At 43.4% G+C, this 15,295-nt stretch overlaps 2 protein-coding genes across 2 annotated transcripts in view; both read right to left on the bottom strand.

Annotated features, from left to right (window-relative positions):
* Positions 1–10,624: 10,624 nt before the first annotated feature.
* LOC111377343 lies at positions 10,625–11,344 on the bottom strand. The gene has a single exon (XM_023000421.1). The coding sequence runs from the start codon at positions 11,342–11,344 to the stop codon at positions 10,625–10,627; it is 720 nt and encodes a 239-aa protein (XP_022856189.1).
* Positions 11,345–14,496: 3,152 nt separating this feature from the next.
* LOC111377346 (uncharacterized isomerase BH0283-like) overlaps positions 14,497–15,295 on the bottom strand; it is a 5,291-nt gene continuing 4,492 nt past the window's right edge. The window contains exons 5-6 of the mRNA XM_023000424.1: positions 15,032–15,115; positions 14,497–14,947 (exon numbers count right to left, since the gene is read on the bottom strand). Of these exons, the coding sequence (XP_022856192.1) occupies positions 14,840–14,947; positions 15,032–15,115 (192 nt within the window). The 3' untranslated portion in view covers positions 14,497–14,839. The remainder of the gene's footprint in view (positions 14,948–15,031; positions 15,116–15,295) is intronic.

The raw sequence follows: 15,295 nt of genomic DNA, 5'->3' as shown, positions 1-15,295 counted from the left end.
AATTTACTACTTGTTCATTAATCTTTAAATGGTTGCTCAATGCTCATTGAACTATTTATTACTTTACACAATGCTCATTATATCTAGTTCCATCTATACAATTGGACAAATATGTCTATATAATGAATAAAAAAAATGACGTGGCATATGAATCATATCACCTCTTATACATTTTTTTTTTATTTTGTAAAAAATTACATTAATTTTCTCCAAATTTTCAAACGACTCCATTCTCAAATCACCTTCGTCCCCAAGTCATCTTTTTCCACAAATCGCATTCCTCTCCTTGACAAGAACAGTACATCTATTGCTAGGGATTTTTGCCATTAGGCATTTCACGACAAATTTGGAGAAAAATCAAGGTGCGGCTTCGTGGTGGACCATGTTTTCACGGATGTTTACTTCCTTACAAATGGGGGAATGCAACTACTGCAGATAATAAGGTTGGGCAAAAGAGCTCTACTTCTAGGGTATATGCTGATGACGATGATGATATTGTGGGACTCTCGAAATCGAGCGAGTCTGATGTTTACTGGAAGAAAGATATGGAGATGAAGAAAAAGAAAAGAAGAAGAAAGTGAATAGTGTCAAAGGAAAAGGAGTGGTGGAAAGCCAAATAAAAATGTGAATGTACAAGATGAACTTATATATGACCAAGAGGTGGAAACGCCTAATAAATCAATGGAAAAGTCGAGTAAGAGGGTCTAGAACTAATGCACGGAAGCAACTCGGGAGAGTTGCAAGAACTTTGAGAAGTTGGATTTGATTATGGAATTTAAAAATAAAATCGAGGAGCTAGCTCACCCTCAGGGTGAACCAACTAATGGATCAGTACGTGGCGAGGATGACAACATGGAAGGGATTTGGTTTTTTGAAGATCTTGATGAATTCCCAAGAAGTCTTCTAATTCCAAAAATTAAAATAAAATAAAATAAAATAAAATAAAAATTCCATGTGACCTGGGAATCAAAGAAGCAGATTACAGGCACATGAGAGGAGGGTGATTTGGGGAAAATGATGATTTTGGGAAGAATGTGATTTGAGAATGGAGCTGTTTAAAAATTTGGAGAAGATACATGGAATATTTACGGAAAAAAAAGAAAAGAAAAGAGGTGGATATTATTCATGTGCTAGCTTGTGTTTTTTATTTGACATGTAGACATATTTGTCCAAGTGTGTACATGGAATGAACTACGATGAGCATTGAGTAAAGTAATAAATAGATCAGTGAGCATTGAGTAATCATTTAAAATTTAGTAAGCAAGTAGTAATTTAGGTATTAGTTTGGTGATCACTCATTTAACTAACTCTTTATTTAAACCATGTGTGGCTCCATTTTTCAAAAAATGTATTTTTTAAAATTCATTTTTAATTATACATTCTAATGGAATAATGTCGCACATAATCCCAATTTTTATTTTCCATATTCTTTTAATTGCATTTTATTTGTACGCAGTTGTTTATAGATTGATGTAGAGAGAAAATAAAACATTTTGAAAGAGCCAAAAAGAGGGAAAAGAAATCGGTTAAATTTTAATATAGTGACATGTCATCGATCTGTGCATCAATCTATAAATAATTAAGTACATATAGAATTATTCTTGTAAAAAAACATGCCTATCCTACAACCCTACTCAAACTTTTATATTTTAGGTTTAGATTTTTTTTTTAATTGAAAAAATCCAATGAAATCTATTAAAATCTGATAGATTTTGCTAAAACCCTCCACCAGACTAGGCACTCAATATTAACCCTCTACTAGATAATGGTTTGATGGAGAATGCGTGGTTAACAAATAAGAAATATTTTTGAATTTGTATGTAATATTATTTTATTAAAAAGTGTGTGGTTGAAAAGAAGAGAGAAAAAAATGTATTTTTTAAATAATGAAATCAAACAAATACTTAGTTATATTGAATTTTAGAATTGGTCATGTTATCATCGCCGAATTAGTTCGACCCAAAACATGACTAGACTCCAAAAATTAGTTGGTATTATTATATGAAATCATCAACGAAATATGTAATTGAAGCATACAACGCACGGACAAAAATATATTTACGACTTTAGTGCACAATTTAAGGTATCAAAGCGAACTATTTCATCAATATGAAACTAACACTCTTGAGTATGTATTATCTCAGCCATCCTCCATCTCGAACAGGCAATAAAATAATAATAATAAAATAAATAAATAAAAAGTCCATAATAGAATAATTGATAAGGTTTTCCCTTCACGACGTGTGGAACCAACTAGTTCAACTCATATAAACCTTAGAAGATTGGTGTCAAAACTTTTTGTTGACCTCAAAAATGTTGTCAACAGATATCGAACCCATCCGCATACACGTGAGCCTAGTCCAACATGTTAAGACACGTGAACGATCTTAAATGGATAGATCAAGGACGTGGGAGCGACTCAAAAGCGTAGGACAAGAATGTTCGGAATTCGACGTGATGTTTGCATAACGATTATACAATGATTACCAATCGATGTTTTTAGAATGCGTATATGAATTCGTGTATGTTGCAAGAGAGTAAAATGTAAATAATGTTGTATTTGTTCTTGTGTTGAATCTTGCATCATCCTCGTGAGAGATGCATGGGGGATATTTATAGTATTACAAGTTAGATCGTGACCCTTGATTGGAAATACACATGGCCTCATCCCGTAAGTTTACATGTCAAATTATAGGTATTATACTTGACTTCCTAGCCTGCAACACATTTATTAATCAGCGGCTCTGCCGCTACATTGACAAGACAAGACACTTGCACTCTATAATATTTATCTAATTAATCAATCAGAAAGGATCCTTATGTAAGATCGGATCTCGAGGAGGGGGAGTACTACTTAGGGCCTTAAGACCTCGGTATGATGGGCCTCGGAGTGAAGGGCCACCTCGGCATATTCACTTCGACGTTAGCATTTGGACCACGTCATGGGTGTTGTTTAAGTACGCTGGTCTATTTCTGTTGGCCTGGGAGCCTCAGCAAAGATGCCACATGGTTCGTATAAGTGGGCCATGGGCCCCAATGGGTCGGCCAAGTGTATCAACAGGTAACAATAGTTCTCCAAGTTCGGTAATTTATGTAATGCGTGGACTTTTATTGTGGTGAAGCAAGTGTGGGGTAAAAATTGAAAGAATTTTTTGTACCTTAAATAATAGTCCCCCATGTCCAAGTGTTGGAGTTGAAAGTGTTGGTGTTTAGATTAGCACGTCAAGTTGACTGTTATGGTGTCGCTGTGATTGAAAAAGGTGACAAAGAAGCCGAGGCAATGGGCGGATCGAACTTGCCGGGTCTATGAAGATGTGGCTGAATTGCAAGAAGTAGATAAAGACAAGGCAATGAGTGGATCGAACATGCCGATGCTTGTGAAGATGTAGCTGAATTGCAAAGAAGTAGGAGAAGCCGAGGCGGTGAGTGGATCGAACCTGCCGAGGCTTGTGAAGTGGCTGAATTGCGAATAAGCAGAGAAGCTGAGGTAGTGAGTGGATCGAACCTACCGAGGCTTGTGAAGATGTGGTTGAATTGTGAAGAAGCAGAAGAAGTCGAAGCAGTGAGTGGGAGCCTTGTGAAGATGTGGCTGAATTGCGAAGAAGCAGATGAAGTCGAGGCAGTGACTGGATCGAACTTGCCGAGGCTTTGTGAAGATGTGGCTGAATTATGAAGAAGCAAGAGAAGCCGAGGCAGTGAGTAGATCGAACATGTCGAGGCTTGTGAATATGTGGCTGAATTGCGAAGAAGCAGATGAAGTCGAGGCGGTGAGTGGATCGAACCTGCCGAGACTTGTGAAGATGTGGCTAAATTACAAAAAAGCAGAGAGAAGCCGAGGCTAGTTACGATATGATTGCCTTCGATAGGTGTGCCAATGATTTGATGTTTTGTGCATGTTATCAAGAAAAGACAGTCGAACCGTTTCAACTTTCAAGGCACGTATGACTGCTGTATTAAATGTGCAATGATGGCTATAGCTAGGGCTTTTAGAAGGAGAGGCATCTAGAGAGGTACGTGAAGGGCACGTTCGAATGGAGACGTAGATTTCAAAAACGATTTAAATTCTACGCTTCGGATTTAACCCAGAATTGAAGGGCTGAGATTTATGGGGCCTTAATCCAAAGGCTTGGATTTGTCTTGGCTTTCTATAAAAGGCCAAAGGCTCCCATTTGGAGCCCTTCTTCATCGTTTGATTTTTGCGATTTTATTCTGAGATTTATAGTTTTTCGGTGCTCAGATCTGCTCCGGTTCCATTTTTCGGCTTCCCTTGGTTTCCTTAGTCGTCCAGTGTAGGTATTTCTTGCGAGAATCATTTCTTTTGCGATCTTTGTCGAATTTTCGAACTTTTTGACATAAAGTCCACTTCGGGTAAGGTCAGTTACTGTTGCATCGTTTGGGGAGGGAGCAGTTCGTAAGGAGGATTCCAAGTTCGAACATTATGCTATGATCGAGGAGCCTATAAATTACGAGGAGGAGTGGGATACTTCTAGGATACCCTCAAATATGACTTAGAAGAGGTTGGGGGAGATAAAGGAGAGGTACTGCGTGCCTCATAACATAGAAACACTAGTTCTTGAGGCCAACGAACGGACCTGTTATTCGAGGCCCGAATGCGTCGCCGTTAGTAATACTTGTTTAAGGATGGTATGTGTCTTTCTCTACACCCCTTCTTCAAGGTAGTGCTAAGGAATTTTATGTTATCGCCGACCAGGTTCTGTCGAATTGGTGGAGCCAGTTAGTGGGGTTGTACTTCCTATGGAAGGAAGTGTCAATGGGGGAGGATATGCCCTACACGTTTTCCAGACCCCTCTTCCAGCCTAGAGTCTTAGGCAAAGAGGAGTTGAAGGGGTGGTACTACATCACTCCTTGGGGGTCGCACGCCTCTTTTTTAGTAGGCTTGCCTTCTTCCATCAAGGGGTGGAAGGAGTCGTAGTTCTGGGTCCGGGGCAACTGGCATGCAATAGTTGGGGACAAAGCCTTGGTTTGCACAGTACCGACCTAGTACTACGAAGCTCGTGAGTCACCTAGCCTAAGCTGTACTTTACATTCTGCTTGAGTTTTTTGGAATTTTTGCTAACTGTTGTTGCGTATTTTGTAGATTCAAGTACGAGGTACCAGCTACACGAATCGAAGTTTGACGTTATAGAAGACATCTACAAACGTCTCCTGAAGTTTCACCACTTCGATCATCTCATCGACCAAAGTCGCTATTTCCTTCACTTCGAACTGATGGCTTCGAAAGGTAATAAGCACCTATACTTCGAAAAAAAAAGTTTGTCTATTGATGTCGAGTTCTGATATGTTGTTCCTTTGTATTGCAGATAAGTTCAAGAAGAGGGAGTACCCCACCCTCGATATGGCCACCATAATGAAGGCTACTACTACTATTGGGGTCAAGCCTCTGAAACCCGGATCATGTGGGGCTAAGGAAGTGAGAGGCAAGGTGGAGCACCTTTCCAAGAATAAAACCTCCCAAGCTGCTGAGGAGGAGGCTCCTTAGAGGGAGAAGGATAGGGAGCCTCGGGAAAAAGAGAAAGTCCCTGAGGACTCCCAGAAGAAGAGGAGGCTGGTCCACATCACCAGTTCGTCGGAGAAGTTAGGGACTTCAATATCCCAAGCCAGCAAGGACTCTCGACTACCGAAGCTAATAGACTCCACCATGAAGGCGGTGAAGGTGGAAATGGTTCAGTGGGTCGAGGCCGAGAAGGCTGCAGAGGAGGTAGCAAGGTTGGCTGCGGAGGAGGAGGCTGCGAGGCAGAAGCCTGCCAGGATCTAGGGAAAATCCCCCAACTTCTTGGCAAGGCGTGAGGAAGAGCTTGCCCCGGCGTTATTGGAGGCTCTTCCAACTGAGGTCTGAGGTGCTGCAACCAATTTTTATAAATTTTGGATTGATCCTGCGATACTGTCGACCTCTCAAAGGCCCTGGTGAGCCAAAGTGCAAGGACGTTTGGCCTCTCATTGGAGTGTTGGGAGGTCCTCATAGACTTCCAAACGAGGACAATGGCCTCGGAAAAGAAGCTGGCCTCCACTGAGGAGGAGTTGAAGAGATTAAGGGCCGAGGTAGAGGAGACAAAGGCCCAAAGAGTGGAAGATGCTGCCAAGTTGGAATTTGACTTGACCCAAATAGAGGCCTTGAAGAATGAGACATACGAGTCTCAGTGTGAGGTGAGCTCCCTTGCCAAGAAGGTGGAGACATCAAATACTCATCAGAAGGTCACTGTTGAGGCCCTGGAGAAAGCAAACCTGGAGCTTACTGGGGCCAAGGATGCATATAACTTCTTGAATCACCAAATAAAGTGCCATGTTGATGAATTGGCAAAAGCACGAGAGGTAGCTAAAGTGGAGGGAAAAGAGGCAGTTAAAGAGTTTATTGCCAATTTCCACAACATCGAGGAGTACCAGAGCTTCAGTGCATATTAGAGGAACTTCGGCTACGCTGAGGTGATGGAGAGGGCTGAAGAGCTTTATCTTTGTTATGACCTATCCCAACTTAGGTCTGAGTTTGTGGATGAGGTACCTCAGACCCCAGCTGATGAAGCAGTGGGAGAGGAAGCAACAAAGAGAACTGAAGAGGGATTCGAGGCTCAAGCTGCTGAAGCTCCTGCTGCAGAGGCACTCCCTCCATCATCCGAAGCTTAGTATAGGATTCCCTTTTAGTTTGTATCAATGTACTGGCTTTAAGCCCTCATCTTATAATATTTTCAATATTAATGAATACCATGTTTTGCAACATTTTGTTCATTTTTCAATACCAAGTAAATAGACCTCATTTAAATAATAGAGTTTAAGGACATACGCGGCATTACTTAGGCAAATTTGATGATTTCAGAACTTGAATGAAAAACTATGAACAAAATCATGCAGAACCACATAGGAAGCTCGGAGTTGGGATTCGTCATCTCCTCCGAAGTGCCCACGCTTCTCTACATGGTAGATGCTGTAGTCATGTAGAGGCTTCTCTCCTTCGTGTTCAGCTTCGCCAAAGGAAGGCATGTGGATTGAGCCTCAGAGTTCGAGCGAGGTGACCCTAGACTTGGGAATTAGGACCTCTCGTCCGAGACGCCCACGTTTCTCTATATGGTGGATGGTACATCCATGTAAAGGCTTCTTTCTTTAACGTTCGGCCTCGCCAAAGAGAGGCATGTGGGGTGAGCCTCGAAGGTCAGACGAGGTGATCCCAGAGATGGGAATCAGGACCTCTCCTCTGAGGTGTCCACGTTTCTCTACATGGTAGATGGTGCAGCCATGTAGATGCTTCTTCCTTTGGCATTCAGGCTCGCCAAGAAAGGCATGTGGAGTGAGCTTCGGAGTTCAGACGAGGTGATCCTAGAGATGGAAATCAGGACCTCTCCTCCGAGGCGCCCACACTTCTCTATATGGTGGATGCTGCAGCCATGTGGATGTTTCTTTCCTTGGCATTCAGTCTTCCCAAAAGGAGGCATGTGGATTGAGTCTCGGAGTTCGGGCGAGGTGACCTCAGAACTGGGAATCAGGACCTCTCGTTCGAGGCATCTACGTTTTAGGAGTTGTTTCTAAATTTTAATGACATTTTATTGAAACTGAAAATCAGTTACATAAGCTGGGAAAGATCATCCAGCGACGCAGTACATTCATTGGTAGTAAATTCTGAGATGCTCAATGTTCCATGGACGAGGCTGTGCCCGACCATCCATGTCTTCAATCCTGTAGGTGCCTGGTCGGAGTTCTTCTTTGACTCTGAAGGGGCCTTCCTAGTTTGGACCTAAGGTACCTTCGCCTGGTCCTTTGGAAGATCGGAAGACTCTCCTAAGAACTAGGTCATTGATTCGGAAAGACCTCTTCTTCACCTTGGAATTGAAGTATTTGGTCATTTTCCTTTGGTAAGTAGCGAGCTTCAGCTAGGAGTCATTTTTTCTTTCATCAATGAAGTCAAGGTCGAACCTCCGTAGCTCGTCATTGGTTATTTCGCTAAAATATAAGCGACGTGGCAATGGTAAGCCGACCTTGACAAGGCCCATGGCCTTGATGCCATAAGCCATGAGGAAAGGAGTTTCCCATGGGAGTTCTGGTGGTAGTTTGGATTGCCCAAAACACTTGAGACAGTTCATCAACCTAGGCTCCCTTTGATGCATCCATTTTCCTTTTGAGGACATGCTTGATTGTCTTGTTTACAGCCTCAACCTGATCATTGGCTTGAGGATGGTGAGGCATTGAGAAATGCTTATTGATTCCGAGTTCTTAGCATAGGTTCCTGACCTTCTTATTGTCGAACTGTCTCCTATTGTCTGAAACAATTGAGTGGGAAATTTCGAACCGGTATATAATGTTATTCTAGAAGAACTTGGAGGTGTTTGCTTTTGTGATTTTTGTTAGCGGTTCAGCTTCAACCCACTTCGTGAAGTAATCAATGGCCACAATGGCGAAGTTCGCGCCTCCTCTACCTTTGAATAGGGGACCTATCAGTTCCACGCCCAACTTGAAGAAGGGCCATGGGCTAGATACGGCAGTTAACTCCTGCGAGGGTTGCCTCTGAATGGGAGAAAACGCTGGCACTTGTCACATTTGCGCACGAATAGAAGCGCGTCCTTTTTCAAGGTGGGCCAGTTGTAGCCTTGCCTCAGTATCTTTTGTGCCAAGGCTAGTCCTCCTGAGTGATTACCACAAACACTTTCGTGGATTTCCCTTAGAATGTAGATGGCCTCGTCTTCTCCCACGCAGCGAAAAAATGGGGAGGAGAAACTTCTTTTGTAGAGTACATCATCAATGAAGAGGAAATGGGCCGATCTCCTTCTTAGTTGTAGACCTCATCCTTGTTATTGGGCAGGGCCTAGTCCTTTAGGTAGGCTATGATAGGTTGCATCCAGGTGGGGGTTCCTTCGAACCACATCACTTCGGGGGCCTCGGTAGATGACATGAGGAGGTGCTCAATCGATACTATTACAAGTAGTTCGGAGTCCTTGCTGCTAGCAAGTTTAGATAGTGCATCGACATGTACGTTCTCGATGTGAGGGATTTGTATTATTTCAAAATTTTCAAATGATGGGAGGATGTTCATCACTATCTTCAAGTAGAAGGCCATGGTTTTATCCCTAGCTAAAAAATTTCCATTCACTTGGCTTACCACTAGCTGGGAGTCATTGTTGATACGTATCCTCCTTACTTGCATTTCTTTGGCTAACTGAGGCCTACAAAGAGTGCCTCATACTCAGTAGCATTGTTGGTGGCTTTAAATCCAAATCTCACGGCTGAGTTCAGCTTGTGGCCTTCTGGGCTGGCTAGGACTACACTAGCTCCCGAACTTGTGTCTCCAGTCGAATCGACAACGAACAAGTTGCACGTGGGGGGGTTCAACAGATTCCATAATCAGCTAAGGTTTAGCCCTTGATGACTGCCCTTGTTTTAAAGACAATGTCAAATTCGCTTAATTCCACTGCCAATTTCAGTAGTCTTCCTAAGACATCTGACTTTTGTAGCACTTGTCTCAATGGAAAGTTGGTCAACATGTGAATGGTGTGTGCCTGGAAGTAGGGCCTCAGCTTCCTAGAAGCTATGATCAAGGCTAAGGCTAATTTCTCCATATCGGGATAGCAAGTTTTCGGAGATGATAGTGCCTTACTGGTGTAATACACGGGAAGTTGGGTGCTTCCTTCTTCTCGGTTTAAGACTGCACTGATGGCCTCATTGGAGACGACGGGTATAATTGAAGGATATCATCAGACTTTGGCTTGGAGAGGAGGGGGCCTGCCCTAGATGCCTTTTCAGGCCCTGGAAGGCCTCTTCACACTCCTCATTTCATTCTAACTTCTTCCCGGCTTTCAACACTTTGAAGAATGAGAGGCATTTTTCGGTGGCCTTGGAGACAAAGCGGCTGAGAGCTGCCACTCGTCCAGTTAGACTTTGGACTTCCTTAGGTTTCTGAGGTGATCTCATTTCGAAGAGGGCATTGATCTTTTCGGGGTTGGCCTCAATTCCTCTTTGATTGACCATGTATCCCAAGAATTTGCTGGAGGCCACGCCAAAAGCTCACTTGAGGGAGTTAAGCTTCATCCTGTACCTTCTGAGGGTTTGAAAAGTGTCATTCAAGTGTGTCACATGATCGTCCGCCTTCAGGCTTTTCACGAGCATATCATCTATGTAGACTTCCTTCATCTTGCCGATGAGGTCCACAAACATTTTGTTGACGAGCCTTTGGTATGTGGTCCCGACGTTTTTCAACCCAAAGGATATCATCTTGTAGCACCTCTGTCAGTGATAAAGGAGGTGCTTTCCTCGTCGGCCGGGTACATGGGTATTTGGTTATAGCCAGAGTAGGCGTCCATGAAACTCAGGAGCTCATGCTCGACGGTGGAGTCTACCAATTGATCGATTCTTTCTCGAAAGTGGAAAGCTGTCTTTGGGGCATGCTTACCCTCCATTTACCATTACCATTGTACTTCTTAACTAACACCGAGTTGGAGACCCACTTCGGGTAGATGACCTCTCTGATGAAGTCATTCTTGATCAGTTTTTGCACTTCTTCCTTCAAAACCTCATACATTTCTGGGTTGAGGGCTCTTCTCTTCTGTCGGTGCGAGGCAACCTTAGGATCTATTTTTAGGTGGTGACAGCTGACCTTGGGATCTATGTCCACCATGTCATCATGCCTCTAAGCAAAGACGTCAAGATTCTTGTATGGAAAGTTTTTCAATTTCTCTTTCATGTCGTTGCACAGGCCTCTGCCTACTTTCAACACCTTCGTGGGGTCCGAAGAGTCGACTGGGAAGCTTTCGAGCTCCTCAACGGTAGGTCTTTGGGGTTCATGTTTAATCACACGGGGATCGATCTCATTGATCATGGAGAGTTCTTCCTGCTCGGGAGGTGTATCGATCATGTCAACATCTTCTCGTTCGGGAGGGGCCTTGCTTGGGATGTCTGCCATATCCACATTAGTCAGGATGGCATGTACGTCTCGGGGTTCAACCTTTCTGATAGAGCTTAAGTAGCATTCTCTGGATCCTCTTTGGTCACCTCTCACTATTATCACCCCATTCTCAGTTGGGAGTTTCATGTATAAGTGGTAGATGGAGGTAACGACTTCTAACTCTTTCAGGGCTGGTCTGCTCAAGACTCCATGGTAAGCTGACCGACTGTCAACAATAAGGAATTCCATGAAGTTCATTGTGGTCTGGGGGGACTCTCCCATCTCTACCGCTAGTATTATTTTACCTTTCGAAGTGATACTATCTCCGGTAAATCCATATAGAGAAGTGGTGGTGGGTGTCAGCTCGTGGTCCAGGATTATCTTATTAAAGATGGACCTAAACATGATGTTAACAGAGCTGCCATTATCCACTAACATTCGCTTGAGCCCATTCCAGGTTACCATGGCCCTTACCACAAGTGCATCACAGTGGGGATAGTGGACCCCTTCGAAATTTTCTTGGGTAAATACGATGGGCAGTACTTGATTTCTCCGTGAGCTGCTGTCCACTATATAACTGGTTAGCGGGAGGCATTTAGCCTCTCGAGCATAGTTCCGTTTTGCGTTCCGAGTTTCACCGCCCACGTATGGGCCTTCAAATATGGTATCTATCTCATAGATAGGGATCTCTTTTTGCGCGTGGCAGTTTCTACGATGCCTTTGTCCTTCCCTGGACCTCTTTAAGTCATGTTCCCTTCGATAGGGGATACATCTTGCTGGCGGGGAGCCGCCTCCTCACACCTAGGTCGCTGGTCATTCCTAGGTGGGAGCCTATTTGTCTGTAACGAAACATTCCTCCTATCTTGAGGGTGTTCCCGTTGATTGTGGTACGCATACTCTCGACACTCGGAAGTGTTATGACCATGGGAGCGGTGGTACGTACAATAATTGGGGGGTTTTGATTTGGTCTATTCCTAGGCCCCAAACCACGCCCCTGAACTCTTCCTCTGTGGGGGGCCCGTTGTGAAGTTCCTACTTGTTGGTTGGAGGCAGTTGGGTTGACATCTTCATATGCCAAAGTTGAGACTGCGTTCAAAGTGGTTGTGGCAAGTGCTTGCCCTGAATTTCCATTACCAGGTGGGCTCATCTGGTAGTCCATCAAATGGGAGGTCGGTCCTCTGGCACGCTGTCTCTGTTGAGGTGGGAGGCCTCTACTAGCCCGATTTCGGTGTTCAATCAATTCCTCATTGATAATCTCTCGCCTCATCATTTCCAATAAGGCGTCATTGGTGATGAGGTCTTGATTTTGCACGTCCCTCCAAAACAGGGTGTTCATATTCAGACATCCTCTTAGGACTGATAAAGCCTCACGATCGGTGACTTGTACGCAATATGTCATTTCGTCAGTAAAGCATGATAAAAAGCTTTTTAAGGATTCCTCATGCGCTTGCCTCATGTCTTGAAGGCACTAGATAGGAGCCTCTCCCTCTTTGCTCACCGCGAACCTTTCCAGGAAAGTGTTCTTGAATTCTGGCTAACTCTTTATGCTTCCAGGTGGTAGCTGACTATAACAGATTTCAGTCGCTCCACTAAGTGTCAAGTAGAAAGCCCTACACTTTACAGCCGGGGTGGCGTCTATAAGGCTTATATGAGTTTTATAAGTGCTCAGGTGTTTCTTTGGGTCGCCTCTCTCGTCATACTTTGGTATTTTGGGCATCACATAGTGGCTCGGAACCTGGGCATTTCTTAGTTCCCTTGAAAATGACAGATTTTAATTGTCGGCATCCAAGTGAAAGGACCTCTGCTGCTCATCTGAGTCATTATTCTCTTCGGCCTCGTACTTGGGTGGCTGATGAGAGGGCCCGACTTAAGTTCTAGCCTTTTCTTCTCTCCTTTGGCGCCTATTTCTAGGCGGGGCAGCATGGGGGGCATTTTCATGCCTTTCCTCCGGCTGATGAGTCATTAGAGGTAGGGCTGTGGCCTATTCTGTGGCTAGTGTGGCTGTGGCCTGCACCTCGGTTCCTCGGGGCTAATTCTGTCAAATACGCTGTTAGACCTCCTAAGTCTTAACTTTGGCTCATATGCTGGTGGAAAGTTGTCTTGGTTATACCGGGCCTCGGTGGGTTGGCCTGTAGCATAATTGGAGGAAGCATCAACTTCTACTTCCCTCTACATAGGGCTTCTGCCTCGGCTGTATTCCGGTGATACAGCTCTTTGACTTTGGACTTCCTCATTTTTGTAAGGTCCTTGGGGTGCATATGGAGGAATAGGAAAGCTTCCCTGGCTCTGCATTTGGGTCATGAGCTCCCTCATGACCATGTTCTAGCTAGCAATATCCCTCATGTTTACGGCCATGGTGGCCATCTCTCTTGATAACTGAACGACCATTCGCATGCCACCTCTTCCGTGGTGGTGATGAGGTCGATGCCGAGCCGCAGGGGCAGCTGCTGGTGGAGACATTCCCACATTTTCCCTTACCCTCCTAGGGGGTATATTTTTGTCCGAACTCATTCCTTCGTGTTTCAACTTCGAATTGCTGCAAGTTATGGGTCTTCCGCTTGTTTTTTTCCAAGAACAAATTCTTTTTCAAGGGTGATACCCGAATGTTCTTCTTTTGGTAAGCTTTTCCATGCGGTTACTCGTGGTTATGGTATAATTTTCCACAGACGGCGTCAATCTGTTGACCCCAAAAATGTTGTCAACATATACCAAACCCACTCGCGCACACGTGAGCCTAGTTCAACACGTTAGGACATGTGGACGGTCTCAAATGGATAGATCAAGGACGTGGGAGCGACTCAAAAGCGCTGGACGAGAATGTTCCGGTGTGATGTTTGCATAACGATTGTACAATGATTACCAATCGATATTTTTAGAATGCGTATATGAATTCGTGTATGTTGCAAGAGAGTAAAATGTAAAAAATGTTGTATTTATTCTTGTGTTGAATCTTGCATCGTCCTCGTGAGAGATGCATGAGGGTATTTGTAGTATTACAAGTTAGATCGTGACCCTTGATTGGGAGTACACGTGACCTCATCCCATAAGTTTACATGTCAAATTATAGGTATCATACTTGACTTCCTAACCTGTTACACATTTATTAATCGATGGCTCTACCGCTACATTAACAAGACAAGATACTTGCACTCTATGATGGGTGTCCCATTAATCAATCAGGAAGGATCTTGTGTAAGATCAGATCTCTGGGGAGAGTGCTGCTTAGGGCCTCAGGACCTCTGTATGATGGGCCACGGAGTGAAGGGCCACCTCAGCATATTCACTTCGACGTCAGCATTTGGGTCACGTCATGGGTGTTGTTTAAGCACGCTGGTCTATTTTTGTTGATTGGGGGGCCTAGGCAAAGATGTCACGTGGTTCGCATAAGTGGTCGGTCAAGTGTGTCAACACGTAACACTTTTCACTCGTAAGTAATATAGTACGTGCCTCAATTAAATATAGAAGCAAGCATGACCATTTAAGTTTTTCGACATATATTTTTTCTTTTTGAAATTCAAAACAAACATTATAAAGTTATATCGCCGCGAACGGCAGACGATATAAAAAACGGAATAAAAATAGACCACACTCAATCACTAATACCTATAGTAACTAAAAAGGCAAACTTATGAGCCATCCCATTCCCTTGGACATGGAGTATAGCGACAAGTGTCACCGTTCACCTCCAATAACTACACTACAATATCCAATAAAATAACAACATACAAGCCTTATCTGAGATTTACAATCCGATTGAAGACATCAGTGACATCAGTATAAGTAGGACAAACTATAGAATTTCAGCATATAATATATAACGTGAGTAAAATGTAAATTTTACAATGTACTGTACGAGGAAACGCCTAAAATCTTTATTCGGAAGTCACTAGAGGCGACAACTTAATTGACAATGTCATGCATTTTGAATCAATTATTCAATATTGAAGTACAACTTCTCGTTCAAACCAGGACAGAACCTTCCATCACCATGTTGGCCTTTCCTCGAAGTAAAACTCTCTGATTCTTCTCATCAAGATGCAGATTTAGCACGCCACTTCTTGGTGATGCCTAATTCATACACAAAATTAGCGTGGTCAAGACTAGACGTTATGAAATTGTGACTCAGAGAGAGAGAGAGAGAGAGAGAGGAACCTGATATGCTACAAAATCACATTTTCCAAGCTTTTTGCTCCAGTAGTGCACCAAAGCACAATGTGCACTTCCACAAACAGGATCCTGAACAATGTAAAATGCACCAAAAAGTCAAACCTAAAGTTATATTCACGACTGTGATGTTCATATTTGAGTTAATTAAGCATTGAGAATATGTGATTGCAGCATTGAAAATATGCCATTAAAAATACAGCCCCCATGTTACCTTTAAAACAAAAAATAAAAAATAAAAATAAATTAAAT

The sequence above is a fragment of the Olea europaea genome, unplaced genomic scaffold, assembly GCF_002742605.1.
Source record: "Olea europaea var. sylvestris unplaced genomic scaffold, O_europaea_v1 scaffold1641, whole genome shotgun sequence".
NCBI classification, from domain to species: Eukaryota; Viridiplantae; Streptophyta; class Magnoliopsida; order Lamiales; family Oleaceae; genus Olea; species Olea europaea.
Note: the sequence above shows the minus strand (reverse complement) of the source record. Positions and strands in the feature narration are given on the sequence as shown.

Excerpts from the sequence above, each read along its gene's own strand:
- LOC111377343 (XM_023000421.1), bottom strand. The coding sequence starts at position 11,344 with ATGGTAACCTGGAATGGGCTCAAGCGAATGTTAGTGGATAATGGCAGC.